Source organism: Otolemur garnettii, unplaced genomic scaffold (genome assembly GCF_000181295.1).
Source record: "Otolemur garnettii isolate 467f Iridium unplaced genomic scaffold, OtoGar3 scaffold00094, whole genome shotgun sequence".
Lineage (NCBI taxonomy): Eukaryota > Metazoa > Chordata > Mammalia > Primates > Galagidae > Otolemur > Otolemur garnettii.
The window spans coordinates 5,288,808-5,306,481 of record NW_003852489.1 but is presented as its reverse complement, the minus strand read 5'-3'; the positions used below and the strand labels follow the sequence as shown (position 1 = coordinate 5,306,481).

General features: G+C 36.6%; 1 protein-coding gene across 1 annotated transcript in view; it reads left to right on the top strand.

Moving 5' to 3' along the window:
- BCAS3 (BCAS3, microtubule associated cell migration factor) overlaps window positions 1-17,674 on the top strand; it is a 611,572-nt gene that overhangs the window by 233,312 nt on the left and 360,586 nt on the right. The window contains exon 13 of the mRNA XM_023516602.1: window positions 13,632-13,896. Coding sequence (XP_023372370.1) covers window positions 13,632-13,896 — 265 coding nt within the window. The remainder of the gene's footprint in view (window positions 1-13,631; window positions 13,897-17,674) is intronic.

The following is a 17,674-nucleotide window of genomic DNA, read 5'->3' as shown; positions in this document are numbered from 1 at the left end:
GGTCCGGGCTGGGGATTCGAACCCGCCACCTTAGGTGTACGTGGCTGGCGCCTTAGCCAGTTGAGCTATAGACGCGGAGCCATATTCATCATTTCTGATGATGATCAGTTTAATCACGTGACAGAGAGTGTTGGCCAGTTTGCTTCACTGTGAAGTTACTCTTTTACATTTAAAAATAATATACTTTTTGTGGGGAGGTAATTTTACACTATTGAAAGAGCCATTCCTCAGGAAACTTTCTTTTGTTGACTAACATCATTTTGGTCTAGTAGATTCCTATTTCATTCATTGGGTTATATTTTTTCAGTAATTATTGTAGTGCTCAAAATGTCCCAGCCTTGGCCGGTGGGAGCCCACGAGCTCGGTGTCTGTGTCCTTTTGCCGTGTCTCTGTCATTCTTTGAGCGTGTCCTTACTTTCCAGCACAGCCAGCTGGCTTATTCTTAAGCGTACTTATCTTTTGCTTTGTTTCTTTCACAGGGAAATTTTAAATTAGATGAGCATTTTAGTCAAAGATTTAATATTTTAACATGCTGCTTGGCTCATTTTATATTGTTTTTTTAAACCCTATCTCATCTGTTCTAGTCACTGATAAGTTCTAACTTACCTGTAATCTTTTAGAATTTGAATGTTTTGAGCACTTTTAATACCTATTTTTGATATCTCTTTTATATTAGCTTTATTTGCCATTTTGTTTATCTATAAAACCAGTATGGAAATAGAAATGTTGCTTAAGCTTCTTGGTATCGTCATCCTTAGAACAGTGCTTTGCATATCGTAGTACAAATGTTTGCTACTGCCAATGCTATTCCTATTTCAGAAGTGGGAAAATTCAATAGAAATTATTAAAATCATGTGCTCCAAAGCACACTTCTATAATTTAGGAGATTGATTTTCTTAGCATTATACAATAAGATCTGAGGACTTCTGTTAGCGACCATAAAATTGATTATTATAAGATTCTACTGAAAATTATTTTGAACTGATATTTCAAATTTAACACTGATCATGAATTTTGTATGGCACATGGTCTATCCAGCTACCTTTGAGTACTACAAAATTGTTCTGGATTCCTGCAGTGACTCTGAGGGGACTTTAATCAGGCAAGGAAAAAAAAAAACACGTATGTGGATCTAATTATACTGAATTAAGTTGTTTTGAGGTCTGTGACTTGGGGTATCCTCTGCATCTGACAGCAATTTTCTTCACAAAGCACATATGCAGTAAGAAATACAGTCTTGTTTTCAACAGTAAGTTTAAGTCTGACAAGTATTTTGTTAATATGCTTCCATAGTGTCGTCCTCAAGGAGACCGAGGTTATTTTTATACTTAGCATGCTAATTTTGCTAAATGGCAAACTTGCTTTTGAAACATCTATGAATCAGACAAGTGTTAGTTTTGTCATATTAGAATACTACAAAATAGTATGATTGGTATCTTTAATTCTCAAAGGGTAAAGAATCTAGCTATTTCATAGTATTAATTGATACTGATGATGATTATTTTAGATAAAAGTAATGTTTTTAGTATGAATATGTCCCCAAATATTGCCTTGTCATGCTTATACTGATAGTCAAATTTAACTGGACTTTCTGTATTTTTATTTGTTTAACCTGGCATCTCTGTTTATGATTCTCTGGCTGTTTGATTTCTTTCCAATTTTTTCCCCAAGTCATCATTTTAATTTAAATTTAATTCACATACTATAAAATTCATTCTTTTTAAATATATAATTCACTGGTTTTTATTATGGTTTCTGAGTTTCACAAACTATCACTAATATTTAATTTCAGAACATTTTTAACAGTTAAATCCGTTATTCCTTACCAGTCAGTCATCATTCCCATTTTCCTAGTTTCCTAGTTTTACTTCGATACTGATTATTTAGTAATCGTATAAGCTGTGGATAAGCTAGCAGCTTTCCCAAAGCTTCAAGTTACTCTGCTGTAAAATGTGGATAATAACATATTTCATAGAGTGTTTGAGCAAATACCAGAAATACTATATTTAAATGCTTAGCAAAGCACTTGGCACAGTAGTTGCCAAATAAAGAGTCAATATTTGGACCTTTGCTTTTGGCTAGTATAGAGTAGTAGGAGCTCGTTTCCTCCCCTAAATAACTCAACATTAAATAGTGGTTTTTCTAGTTACTGTATGGAAGGATGACCATCGCTGGGAGATGAAGAGCAAATGAGAAGATGCCTCCATCTTACTGTCTTGAAGGAGTTTCCAGTCACCAGAGAGGAAGGGGGAACCCTGATGGAGCTAGGTAGCTTCACTGAGTTGATGAAAGGGACACCAAGGTCATAGATTGCTGGGACAGAGGACAAGAGACAAGAGAGCTGCAAAGAGAGAGGACCCTGGAGATGTGAAGAGAAGATGGGAGAACATGGGAAGAACCACCATCAGATCACAAAGGGCAAAGTGAAACTGGCTTTTATTTGAAGATGACATGATAAGTCTATATAGAAGATCAAAGGATTCTATTTAAAAAAATAAGAACTAATAAATGATTTTAGCAAGATTACAGGATAGTAGGTCAATATACAAAAATCAGTTGGACTTCTATATACTAACAACAATTAATTGATTGTTTTAATAGAAATTAGCAAGCTAATTCTAAAATTCAACTGGAAATGCATAGGACTTATAATGGGCACAATGACTTTGGAAAAGAAAAATAAATTTGGAGTAATATCACTATCTAGTATCAAGACTTAAAGATTACTGTATCTTTAATCTTGGGAAAGAATAAAGGACCCACAGGTCTCAAACAAGTTTAAAATCCAGCAGGACAAATTCCATCAAGTTCAAGCCAGAGTTTCCTATTTGACTCAAGGCTTTGCCAACCTAGACTGCAGCTTTGTCTTCTGGCCCTGTAGCTCTGCCTGCCCCTTGCCTTTGTACTTATAACTCGTACTTCTAGGCCCACATCCCTGCCCTTGGAGTCATTCATCCACTTCATTAAAAGCTAGCAGAGGTTTGCAGCTGAGTAGTGCTTTCTTTTTTTTTGAGACGGAGCCTCAAGCTATCCCCCTGGGTAGAGTGTCGTGGCATTATAGCTCACAGCAACCTCCAACTCCTGGGCTCAAGCGAGTCTCCTGCCTCAGCCTCCCAAGTAGCTGGGACTACAGGCGCCCGCCACAACGCCTGGCCATTTTTTTTTTTTTTTTTTTTTGGTTGCAGCCATCATTGTTGTTTGGCAGGCCAGGGCTGGGGATTCGAACCTGCCACCTTAGGTGTATGTGGCTAGCGCCTTAACTGCTTAAGCCACAGGCGCTGAGCCAGTAGTGCTTTCAAACTATCGTCTGCTTACAGAATTTGCAAGATCAAGTAACCCTCATTTTCTTTATCCTGTCTTTGTAACTTCAGTTTAAGCTATCAATGTTTCTGGTGAAACAATGTTGGTAAAAACCTTATGTATCTTCTGTCCACATCATGGAGATCTATGCCGTTCGACAATAGGATAGTCCACATATCTTTCTTGAATTTCTCTGTCTCTATTGCTGTCTTTTGCTAGTTGAGTGGATTCATGAGTCACATGCTTGATGTCTTCGGCAAAATATTGTCCAGCTATATTCTTGGTCTCTTCTTCAAAGCACCCTGTCCTGTGAACCTCCTGATATTAGCATTTTTTCCTCCCTAGTAGGATATTCATATGCTAAAAGATCCAAAAGTTTGTTTCAGGGAGATATTTGGCATTAGGCAGACATTCTGGAAAACTTAAAATCATTTCATTAGATGGAATAATATAATCTGAATTAAACCTCATTATTAAACCTCATTATCAGGACCCTACCAGAGAAACAGAATCAGTAGAACATTAAAGAGGTTTATTGACTTACGTGATTGTGGAGGCTGGCTAGGCACATCTGAAATCAGTAGGGCTAGCTAGAAGACATGACGGGTGGGAAACTGTCAGGAAGGAGCTGTTGTTTCAATCCGTAGGATCATAGCTCATCAGCAGAATGAACTCCTGGATGATCTAGATATAGTTAGTAGACAGTAGAAAGTATTTTAAAGTAGCTATTATTACTATGCTCAATTTTATGAAGGAAAAGATGTTTTCATTAGATAATAAGATGGGAAATCTTAGCAGAGAAAATAAAATATAGAAAACACCAAATGTAAAGTCTAGAACTTTAAAATATAGTATCAAAGATTAAAATGAACTGCATGTGTTAACAACAGAATTGATAACAAGTTCATGAATTTTAAGATAGATAACTAGAAATTCTTATACTGAATGAGTGAAAAATAGAAAACATCCTAGCAGTGTGTGGGACAATGTATCTAAGATATGTATAGCAATTGGAGAAGGTGAGGAGAGAGAGTGAAGGAAAAATAAATATGCAGAGGTAGAAAACTTACTCTTGTTGAAAGATATACATTTACAACTTTACAAGACAAATATTACATAGGATGAAATACAACAAAAGCCAAGTCTCAGGACATCATAGACAACATTCTGAGAACCAAATCTTAAAACCAGGCAGAAAAAATAATATACTACGTATAGAGAAAGCACATTTTGACAAACTATTGACTTCTCTTTGGAAACCATGGAAGTCAGATGACAGTGGAATAACATGTTTAAAGGACTGAAAAAAAAATCAAATATTGGCCACCGGAAGTTCTTCATCAAGCAAAAATATCCCTCAAGGATAAAGGAGGAATAAAGACTGCATATCCACAGTAGAAATCACGCTAAAGTGACATGGATGCCAGAAGCAAACTTTGATCTTTAGAAAGTAATAATCGTGAGTGTTTTGTTTTGTTTTGTTTTAAGAGACAGAGTCTCATTTTGTTGCCCTCAGTAGCTTACAACAACCTCCAGCTCTTTGGCTTAGGCAATTCTCTTGCCTCAGCCTCCCAAGTAGCTGGGACTACGGGCACACTACGGGACTACTAGCCACAATGCCCAGCTAGTTTTTTGTTGCAGTTTGGCCGGGCCCGGGTTTAAACCTGTCACCCTTGGTATATGGGGCCGGCGCCCTACTCACTGAGCCACAGGCGCTGCCCAAGAAAGTAATGATGAATGTGATAAATTTCTTATTGAAGAGAAAGGATTTGTTTCTTTTTAAAGTTCGTATAAAATATATAGGAATGATAAAATTATAATTTTATCTGTAAGAAATTGTGGGGATTATATTGTAGGTGCATGTAATTCATATGACTATAGCATAAAGGAAGAAGGATGCTCTGGTGGGGGTAGGTGTATGGAACTATAGTATTTCAAGATTCAACATTGCTATACATAAAAAGCCAATACTTTAATGAAAATGCCATACTAAAAAATTTAATTCAAAATAAGGCAGAATAAGGAAGGGTTGAGAAACAAGAAAAAGAAAAATAAGAAACAAGTAAAAACAAAAATAAAATTAAAAAATTTAATTCAAAATAAGGCAAAATAAGGAAGGGTTGAGAAACAAGAAAAAGAAGGATAAACAGAAAACAGATATTAGATATTAAAATGGTACATCAAATCTAACCATATTAAAATTACATTAAATATTAATATATTCCAGTATAAAGGAAGAAATTGCCTATAAGAGATTCCCTAGGAATAAAAAGACATTAATATGATGATAGTAATTGCATGTAAAAGCTATATTATGCAAACCACAAACATAAGAAGTATAAACATAAAAATCTACTAAAAACAATATTTATTACCAGAGTTATTTTATAATGCTTAAGAGTCAAATCTTCCAGGAAATTTAAATGTGTATCCACTGAAATTTCTTTTGTGTATGTGTGTGAGACAACAAAGTCTCCCTTTGTTGCTCTTGATAGAGTGCCATGGTGTCATAGCTCACAGCAACTTCAAACTCTTGGGGCTTAAATGATCCTCTTGCCTGGACCTTCCAAGTACCTGGGACTACAGGTACCCACCACATGCTCAGCTGTTTTTAGAGATGAAGTCTTGGTCTTGCTAAGGCTGATTAAAACTGAATTTCAAAATACATTAACAAACAGCAACAGAATTTTGTTTTTATTTTATATATTTGGTCTCACTCTTTCGTCCAAGGTAGAGTACAGTGGCATCATTGTAGCTCACAGCAACCTCAAAGTCCTAAGTTCAAGCCATCCTCTTGTCTCAACCTCCTGAGTAACTGGGCTAGTTTTTTCTACTTTTAGTAGAGATGGGGTCTTACTTTTGCTCAGGCTGGTCTTGAGCTCCTGAGCTCAAGCAATCCACTTGCCTAGGCCTTCCAAGAGTGCTAGAATTATAGGCGTGAGCCACCATATCTGGCCCAAATACCAACAGAATTAAAAGGATGAATAATTAATTCTGTAATCCACCTTGCTGATTTTTAACACCACTTTCTCAACATTTTATAGAGTATTATAGAAAAAAGACTTAAATTAACAGAAAAACATGAGCAACCACATTGTCCTAATAAATAGCTGACCCCAACAACTACAGGATACATATTCCTTTTAATTATGACATCATATGTACTTTAAATGGATATGAAATAAGGATTAATAGATGGGACTTATGCCACAGACAAAGCATTTATGGTTGGCAGGTTTAGATGGTAATCACCATATTGGTACAGGGCACTTTTTCTAGGATGAGTTCATGAACTTATATATATCTAGTATAAGAAAACTGACCAAAAACAGAGACAAAAAGAAGAAAATTAAAATCACCCATAATTTTATTACCCAGCATTAACCACTGTTAACACTGTAGTATTTACAAGATTCTTTTGTGCATTTACACGCACACATACACCCTAATTTCCGTAAAATGAAATCACGCTGAGCCTACCTAACATTACGTAGTACTTCTTGCCCCTACTTTCCTGTGCTTTTTACATAGTACCATATTGTGAACGCCTTTGTATGTTAATTCTCTTTTTATGTATTTTCATTAAACATAGCCTCATTTGGTGGCTTGGACCTTGGCGGGTTAGTTATTGCCATATGTCAGTTATCATTATGTTTTGATTGCCCTTTTCATAGGCATCTAAAAATTAAGTGCTCATAGTTTTCATCCAGCAGCTCTCTGCTTTTGGATTTTCCTCCTTTTCTAATAGCGTTGAAAAGGGAGTTGTTATTTAAATCATTAGGCATATTTTTGGCTACAGAAACAAAACCACATTTAACCATGACTTTTAAAAATCAGGGTTTGTTTTTATCATGTTATAAGTCTGCTATTGGTCTTGATACAATTACTCAGTGATATCTTTGTGGTTTTTCCTCTCTTTCCCTCATGATTGCTTTATAAATGCCACTTCCCTAGGGGTTATTTGAGAATTCAAGGTAATAAGATGGGGAGAAAAGATAGCGTCAGTGATGTTAATTTCTGTTATCGGGAAAGCAGGTATTTTCTCAGAATCCTACAGCAGCCCCCGTTTTTGTCTGAATGGTAATCACTGTGTCAGCACTTGCTGTAACAGAGGTCTGGCAATCATCTATTAAGCATCTGGGGTGGGGTCAAGTGAGGGAGTGAACATTTAAGGTGATATTTTATTTGCCACTCAACAGATACTTTTATGTAATTATCACAGCAATCGAGATATAGATCATTGTCTTTAACTCAGGAGCTTTCCTCCTGCCCTTTTTAGTCAGTGCTCAGCAATCATTGCTTTTATCATTATTTTTAAATAAACTATCTTTTCCATAATTTCTAAGGTTTCATATACAGCTGGAGGGACTGCCATTGCAGGTTGCTTCATTTTCTTGCCTACTATTGCTGTCTTTATAGTACCAGAGTCATTACCCAAGTGTTCTAAAAATGCAGATTTCTGGGTCATGACTCTCCCCTCCTTACCTCACTGAATCATAATTCTGATGATGGGACCACAGGATCTGCATCTCTTACCTGTAATCTAAGTGCTTCTTATCACACTAGAGTTTGAGAATCTCAGCTTCAGATTTTAGATTGCTAAGATAACTCTAAAATTTAATCACTGCTATTAATAGAGGTTGATACAGTCACCTTTGAAGTACTCCTCTTGGGAAGCTAGGCATACAAGCCAGCACCTAGTCCACCCTGAAAAGCAGTTTTGGAACTCTTTTTCTGATGACCCCCCGTGCTGTCATTGTATCACATGCGGGACACACAACAATAATGAACGCCACTCAGCAAGACACTGCTATGTGTTGACATGAACACACCTGTGAGACACTCATACACCAAAGTTATGAAACCTTCCTGAGTTGTTTGTACAGTGCTGCTAATGTAATTGTCAGACCTCATTTGGTCACAGCTCTGATGGTTGTTCCAGAGATGGCCATTCCAAAAAAGGGTTCCAAAAATGCTTTCAAGAGTAGATTAGGCTCTGGTGTCAGTGCATAGCTTCCCAAGGGGAGCACTTTAAAGGTAACCATCGTGAGCATTCAGCAATGGGTATGAAGCACTTTTTCTATGGCAAGCTTGTAACACTTAATTGTCAGACTTCATATATAAATGGCCAGATATACTGTATATCCTTTTATGCATAAAGAGATGCCAGGAAGGATGTGTTCCAAGTGTATGAGAAATACTTGTCTCTCAGTTTATGTGTATGTGATTTAACAAAAAAAAAAAAAAGGATTTTCTGTAATTATATGCTACTATTATATTGATATAATGTGCATATAGTTATATTTACATTAAATCCAAAACAAAACATCTGCTTGCTTTTGAATTTTTAAAAGTACCTTAATCTCATTGGTCTTATTTTCTTAACTCACGTCTTATATGGAATCTTGTTATGTACAGGCTTTCTGTATAGGTTTTCCTCTGTACACTGTGGAGATTCTTCTAAACTATAGCAATAGAAGCTCTGCTTCTCCTTCCCTTCCCCTTCCCTTGCCCTTCCCTTCTTCTTCCCTTCCTCTTCCTTTCCTCTTCTCTTCTTCCCTTCCTCTTCTCTTCCTTTCAACAGAGTCTCACTCTGTAGTCCCAGGCTAGAGTGCCATGATGTCATCATAGCTCACAGCAACCTCAGACTCCTGGGTTCAAGCAATCCTCCTGCCTCAGCCTCCCGAGTAGCTGAGACTACAAGCACTGGCCATGATGCCCAGCTAATTTTCTATTTTTTTGTGTAGAAGGAGCCCTCACTTGGCTCAGCCTGGTCTAGAACTCCTGAACTCTAGCCTAATAAGCAAAATATTATCTTTGTAGAAAAGAGAACCATTCTTCTAATTAGTGGACTTATATTACAAAAAAATTATACTGAAATTTTATCAACAGAATTTTTGTTGAAATTTATTTCCTTCTTGTTACTATACATACCTACGTAGCATTCTTGATTTTGGTTTACTGCCTGTAAGGCCTAAAATTTACTATCCGGTCCTTGTAATGAAAAGTTTGCTGACTCCAGGAAATCTATACTTGTCTCCGGTCTACTTCAGTTTATTAGCTTTCTGAAGTGTGGCTAACCTGGAACTGACACAGTGTGTCTATTGCTAGTCAACTCTGATTTGTTCCGGAGTTGAAAATATTGAATAGTTAGTGTTTTTAAAAAATAAGTACCTAAGCATGTTTATTTTCTAAGTTTGAGAATAGGAATTTGGGTAGTGAGTGGTATCTGTACTTTACAGATTTCTGATATCGTAATTGCCTGCCCTGTACGTGACATTACTGGCCATCATATTTAGTGCTATACAAGTAAGTTGGTGACACCCCTCTTACCCAGCTCTTCTTAACTGTGATGAGATAATGTTAACTAGAAATAACATTCCATAATTGAAGTCCAAATATCACGCAAATGATGCCATCAGTTTATTACTAGTTTGCCATTGTATAAGTTTTTTGGTTTTTAATAATGTCTGAAAAACTACCCAGATAGTTCCATAATCTCAGCAGTTGCATCATTTAGTATTTTATGAGCAGGCAACTTGTTATCCTCTGTATGTTGTTTAAAGGATTAAACTTTCCCTAGTTCTCTTGATAGTTAATATTTTGTAGCAGTCCTTCTCTGCTCATTTATGTATGTGACCTTGATGTGACTTCAAGGTCGTAGAGCATTGTCATTTCTCTAGTAGCAGTTCTCTAAGTAAGCATTTGCTATAATTCCGTCTTTGTCCCTTGATACTGATTGTTAACATCACCTCATATCACAAGTATTCTTAAAATGAACAAAGAAAACTCCTTTTCACTGACAGAGCAGGAAGAGGTGTTGATTATAAGTGTTTGGAAAAAGGCTTTAGATTACTTAGTTCACTTCCACTGTGGGTGGATCGTAAGTTCCTCAGTGATAAACCTAAAGATATTTTTGTTTGTGTGTTTGATCTTGGTATATGAAAATGCATTTGATATTCTGATATTGAATTCATCTGGTACTATATTCCTTTCTCGCTTCTGCTATTTATACTCTGTCCTGCCCTTCCCTTCCTCTTTCTTTTCTTCTATTTCTTCTCTTAAAAAAAAAAAAAAAGGATCCCTAATCTATTCAGAATAGTTAAAGTGAACTTTATTGTAGGTAAACTACAGAGATTAAGCAAGTCAAACTATGGAGATTAAACACTTTCTATCTGAAATACTAGAATTGTTAGGAGTTACATGTGTCAGTTTTCGTGATCCTCTTTAATTATAAACATCATTATGTCATTGGCATATGTCACAGTAACAAAGATTGGCAGACATGTTGCATTTTGGGTGTGTTCATGTATTGAGATAATTTGTCCAGCAGTAGTCTAGCAATGAAGTATCTCGTCTTGATACAGAAGACTAACATTTCTTTTCTATTTAAAGGGTTTCAGGCTCTTTTATAAACTTGTCCTTTGATGGCCACATAATAGCTTTTGTTTCTGATGCATTTCTGAAATATTTAGGCTTATTTGAAGATTCAATTTTTAGAGCATACTTCTCTGAGGAATTTTACTTAATTTATATATATACATAATTACATATATATGTAATTTTTTTCTTTTAAATCATGGGCAATGAGGTTATCTCAAGCAGAGCTTTTGAGACAACATTTTAACTGTGTAGTGGCAGGTTGACTATTTGAGCTCTGAATTTTCCTTGATATAGTTTGCCCTTCAGTAAAAACTTATGCACAAGAATTGGACATCCTAGAAAACCTGGCCTGCCTTTAATACAAATACTTGCAAGTAGCGGCACCATAAGCCAACTAGGGTGCCTGAAGGGGGTTGTTCTTGTCTTCCCTCATTTTTAAAGGATTTATTTCTTTTATCAGAAGCTTATTTATTCTACAAATGAGACTATTTGGTTTCTTCTTTCACAAATGTGTAGAAAGGCCAATTGAGATTAATTGTGGGAGGAAAAGGCAATAGAGAAGACCCTTTAGAAAGTACCTCCAAATCACAATCGACATCCAACAACAGATTCCCGAGGAAAAAACCAGCAGCCCAGAATAAACCAAGGACCATCAGCTACCACTTTTTCTCACACTCTACGCTTGGCACCACTTTTTTCCTCATTTTTCCTCAACTTCCATCACAATAATCTTTAGATATAGGTTCAAAACCTCACAAACAATATGAGGAATTCCCAGCACAAACATTAACAACAGCCTATCAATCAAATGGGCATTTTCATTTAATAGGCACTTCTGCTCACACACCGGCCGTATATGTTGGATTTTGGTAACACTTTTGTCTTTACACGTGGGTTTGTAGCTCCAGGGGACCTTGAGATGGAGCTTCCTTACATCTCAACTAAACTTATAAATAACGTACAGTACAGGGGATACAAAACTGCCAGGGCATCAAACAAATGGGTATCCAGAGAGGACAAGAGCCACCCCCAAATGGCACCTCAAATGCTCCATCACTGGGCTTGAAGTTTAACAAATGGGAATCCAAAGGGGATTAATATGACGCCCAGCGGCTGGAAGGTTCAAAACCCTCCCCAAATAGGTGACCTAATCCCCTCATTTCCTGAGAAACCCTCCCCAAATGGTGGCTTAGTTTGCTGTTCCCTCCAAATTTAAATGATCAACTTCCCTAATTCCACTCAACCTTATGACTTCCACCCCCCAAAGGTGCCCCCAAACAAAACCAACAGGCGGGTTTGGAATCAGGGTCTGAGCCTGCACACCAGGGAACTCACTCAACCAAAGGCCTGGCATCCCGACACTTCCCACATCTTTTCTCTTCTCCTCAGGTGCTCAGTTCAGGTTGTGGAGAGCTGTGTCTACTGCAGAGGTGGGAGTTCCCCCGAACTAAACAGGCTCCGGTGGCTGCCGGGGCTGTACCTTGCTCTCTGACCTCTAAAAGAAGAGCTGCTATACAGAAGGACTGACAACTTTGACCCAGGGCTGCTCCCTGATTGTTCTAGCATTTGTGGGGTGCTGATGGACCCACCCAGGGTGCCAAATTCTGTTATTGAAAGTTCTGCACTTGTCCCTAAGGCTTCATTAGAAAAAGGAGAACAAGTGGTTTGAGGAGAAAGAGAAGTCAATTAATTTGCAGCAAATGAGGAGGCCAACAGGTTCTCATCTCAAAGTACCAGTATATTCCATGTTATTATAATAAAATCTAATATACTTTATATAAAAACTACAGTTTTGTAGTATATATAAGTATAGTGTATGTGCACATACATTTTTTTTTCGTCTTAAATCCCTTCTCAAATATTCTATGCTTTCATCTTACCTAGATTTTTTTTTTTTAGAGCACTGTTTGGTAATTGCTTTATGTGGTAAAAAATTAATTTAGTCGATATAGAAAAACTTTCTTAAATATCTGTGACCTCCCTTCCTTTTAGTGGCTATGCTTAAAAATGCTTAGAACAGCAGCAAGTTTTCTGAGTTTATGGAAGAAAGTAAATGGAGATATTTTTGTTCAAGTCGCTAATTCAAAAATTCTAGAAGTTCTTTATCTGATATATAAGTGTTATACAAATTAATGACTGACTTTCTCTAGGTCAGATCTTTGACCTGCCACTTTTTTTATAAACATGAGTTTTTTTTTGTCTGGGTGCGGTGGCTCACGCCTGTAATCCTCACACTCTTGGAGGCCGAGGCGAGTGGATTGGTTGAGCTCAGGAGTTGGAGACCAGCCTGAGCAAGAGAGACACCTCATCTCTACTGAAAATAGAAAAAACTAGCCAGGTGTGGGGATGAATGCCTGTAGTCTCAGCTACTTGGGAGGCTTAGGCAAGAGGATTGCTTGAGCCCAAGAATTTGATGTAGCTATGATGTAGGCTAATGCCATGGCACTCTACCCAGGGTAGGGACTCTGTCTCAAAAAAAAAAAAAAATAGTTTTTGAACATACACTTACTTACTTACTTACATATGTTGCATGGCTGCTTTGAGAGTACCAGGGTAGGGTTGAATAGTCACGACAATAGCGCTCATGTATCCTGCAAAGCCGTATCGCCCCTTGTAGGAAATCTTTGGCAACTCTTGCAGATGCATGTGTTGTTGTTATTGGTTGTGTGGTAGTGGAGGCATTGAGTGTTTTAAGACCTTAATTCCTCTCTATTCCACCTCTTTTCAGGGTTCTATATTCCTTGACCATTGAAGTAACTTCATACTTAAGGGAGTTTTGATTAACATTCATTGTGGTAATCATCTGTAGAATGTTTACTTTTTTATTTATAACCTGCTCTCATGTAAATTCGGTAATGAGGTAGCCGTTTATATTCATATTTGGTGATTTACTTAGATAAATCCAAATAATTTCAGCCATTTCATTTATTTCCTTATTCCATTTCTAGGTACAGGACATCTGCTTCAGCCATGACTGTCGCTGGGTGGTGGTCAGTACTCTCCGGGGTACTTCCCATGTCTTCCCCATCAACCCTTATGGTGGCCAGCCTTGTGTTCGTACACACATGTCACCCCGAGTAGTGAATCGCATGAGCCGTTTCCAGAAAAGTGCTGGACTGGAAGAAATTGAACAAGAACTAACATCTAAGCAAGGAGGTCGCTGTAGCCCTGTTCCAGGTCTATCAAGCAGCCCTTCCGGCTCTCCGCTGCATGGTAAACCCAGTTTTTTCTCTCTCCACTGCTCACTCAGTCCTCTTACTCTGTGTTCTTAATTTAATGGATCTGGGATAAAATAAAAGTTTTTATAGTCTGCTCATAGAGATATGTCAGAGGCAGTTTAGTAATGGTGGTTTTTACCAGGCTATTTTGACTACCTAACTCTTTCAATGTATAAGGATGTTGGGTGCCATGTTTGTAGAATAAATGTTTGGTACTATATAACTTTAGAGAACTGGACCTCCTTTCTACTTCTCTCTTCTAAAATATTGTCTTGAATGGGTCAGTACTGTAATTTATTATGAAAATACTCATTTATGAAAAAGAATAATCATCATGAGTCGTGTATATTTTCATTTTATTTTAAAATACAACTCTATGGGATTTCTGTATGTTAGAGGAAAAACAAAAAAAAAAAGTGAAACTCAATAATTTATCTTAGAGCAGTACTTATATAACCGCCGTCCGAATCAATAAACGAAGCATTGTCAGAGTCTCCCTTTGTTCACCTTCCCCATGACATTGGACCAGGATTCTGACTTCTGTGGTAGTCACTTCATTACTTCTAAAAAATAGTTCTGCTTCTAAGGAAATATCCTTAAACGCTGTTGTTTCTGTTCTATATAAGGGGAATTACAGAATCTGTATATTTCAGTCTATTTGGCTTTGTTAAGTTTTGTGAAGATTTATTTCTGTTGTTGTAGGTAGGTTTAGTTCACTTATTTCCATGGCTCTGACTTGCGTGCCTTTGGACTTCTGTTTATTTATCCTTTTCACTACTGGTGATATACATCTGTGTGGTTTCTGGTTTGCAGTTAATATGTGTATTAATTTTTGAGTGGAAACTCTGGATCATAACGTGCGTCCATCTTCATCTTCAGCGATAAAACCAGAGTGGTTATCCCATTAGATTCCCCTTGATGGATGACCTTTTTAGATATTCCAGTTGGGGAATTTTATATAGAGGGGTTATGGTTACCACAGAACATAATCTTTATATTTTTAATTGATCCAAAATCCACATAACACAACATTAACCATTTAAATGTGACATTTAGTAGGCTCACTATATTGTGCAAGCAGCATCTTTCTTTATCTAGTTCCAAAACATTTTTCTCCAAAAAGGAAATCACATATTCTTTAAGCATTTTGTTCCCCTGTCCTCTATGCCCAGTGCCTAGTGACCGCCACTTTGCTCTTTATCTCTGTGGGTTTACTTGCTCTGTATATAGCCTATGAATACAGGGATATCATAGTCATTTCTTGTTTCTGGCTTCTTTTACTTCAATGTTTTCGAGTTTCACCCACATTATAGAATATATCAGCACTTGCTTATTTTTTAATGGTTGAATTCCACTGTATGAGGGTAACACAATTCATTCATCCTCTTGTGTGCATTTGGGTTGTTACTACCTGCTAGCTGTTGTGAATAGTACTGTGATGAATGGGTGTGGATATGTATTTGTTTGAGGACTTGGAGTACTTCATTTGTTATAGCTTCTATACTGACCACATTATACAATATTTTGTAATATCTAATTAATTCCAGATATACAGGTTCTGTAGGAAGCTTCAAGATAGGCTAACAAATATGTAGGTAAATGGTATCCTGGGGAGAACTTCTGTAACTCCAACAAGTAGGACCTCTGTTTTTTCCTGAGATAGTTTTTTTTTTGTGTGTGCATAAAAGTTTTGTTCTATATTTATATGTATAGTATGGGTTTCTTAACTTAAATTTCATTAAAATCTTTCTGCAGAGAGATTGAGTCTGCACATGGGACAGCTATGTCAACAAGAGTAACTACAGATGTGTTAGTAGTTAGATTAAGAATCTGTAGTCCCCACATTTATACATGTTTTCGGGATATTCTTCTAAGCTTCTTTTTTCTTCCTATTCTTCCTTCTTTTCTAAGCAAACCACGTACATATTCTATGCTAGGCTTTGGGAATAATGTAAATAAATTAGGTCATCCCTCCTGTCATGTATCTTCTCCTCCAAGGGAAAATACAGATATTCAATATCTTTCAATATATTTTTGTTGGAAGTTGTAAAGTGCCAGTCAGTGAAGGATTTTGTCATTTGTAAAAGAACAGGGGGGAAAGAGTAATAATAGATTTCTGAGTCTAAATATGCTGTTTGTGTCAGCTTTATTGCTTTCGTAATTTTGCAGAAATCTCAGGAGAATCCACAGCATTTGACAATACTACTGTTCTTCAGATTCAGCAGTTTTAGGAGGTGTTTGCCTATTAAAATTTTATTCTCAGAATTTTACCCTCTTACTCTGTGCAGGTTTTTTTTTATTTTTGAAGCATAGACATTAGAGCGATGGTCATTTTTCTTTACGTTCTTTTTGTACCTTACATGTCATAACAAAATGGACATTGTTGTTGGTTAGTTCTAAAAATGACGTATTTACAGTTTGTGTGGTAAACAGTCTGATGCTGGTCATAAACAATGTAAACCATTGAACAGGGAGGGATTCAACTTGAAAATGAATCATGTTTTGGCGGTCTTACCGTTGTTTGTCTGTGCTCTTTTTAGCAAACTAGAGGAAACTGTTAAATAACAGTTGATGTAGGGGTATTTCCTTTTTACTCCTTGGAGCCGATCCAGTTTAGTTTAGGATTATATTATCTATTTGTGGGTTTTTTTTTAACTTTCCAGAGGATGTTTATTTATTTGAAATATATTCTTTATAAATATTTCCTTCATTTCCTATCTTGTTGCCTGAACATCCACTTGGTTTACATGAGGAGTTCTTATGATCCATGAACAGATAGGAAAAAATTACATCTTTATATTCAGTGTCTTCTATACGGAGGGATTGAATGTTGAAAACACATGGTAATAAGGGTAATAGGGCTTGAGATGCTCATAACAGTAGAAACGAAGATGTTTTCATGTCAAGTTATGTAGGAAACAATTATCTTGAGTCTTACACGTTTTTTTTTTCTGAAGTGTTACATTCTTGAACAGGTTATGATATTATGATATAATTATATATAATTTGTGTTATATGAATAAGTTATTCATGTATTACTATACCACTTTATTGTTAATATACTGATAACTTTATTTACTATAGTTTATTTCCTCTGTAACTACATGTATTTTATTCCATGCTGTTGTACATGTTATTCTGAGAAAGAGTCCACAGTCTTCCCCAGACTGAAGGGAATAATCCGTGATACATTGTATATTCAAGTTTTGGTAGCTGTCCTATTTGCATACTTGTCTCTACCTGACTATTGTTACCCCTGTGCCTACTGAACTAGCTAAGTTTTTACTTCTTATTTTTATTTTATTTTATTTATTTATTTTTTTATTTTTGGGGATTCTTTGAGGATACAAAGAACAAGGTTACACTGCTTGTACTTTTGGGTAAAGTCCCTCTTAATGTTCACTTCTTATGCCTTCTTTTGATGTGTTATCTGTGTAAACCTTGGTATTGGTATCTTATACATACTTGTATCACATTATCATATGGAAATTGTACACCTGTGTCTTCCATTAGAATTGACCTCCATAAAGACAAAGTCTTTTTGTATTGTATTTATATCTTGGCAACTCGTGTAGTACTTAGTAAAACGCAGACTCTAAGGATTTAATCTAGAATTTTGGTTTTTGTTTGTTTATTTAAGATAGGCTCTTGCTATGTTGGCACAGGCTAGAGTGCTGTGGTGTGATCAGAGCTCACTGCAACCTTGAACTGAAGTGATCTTGCCTCAGCCTCTCAAGTAGGACTACAGGCGTGCACTGCCAGGTTCAACTCAT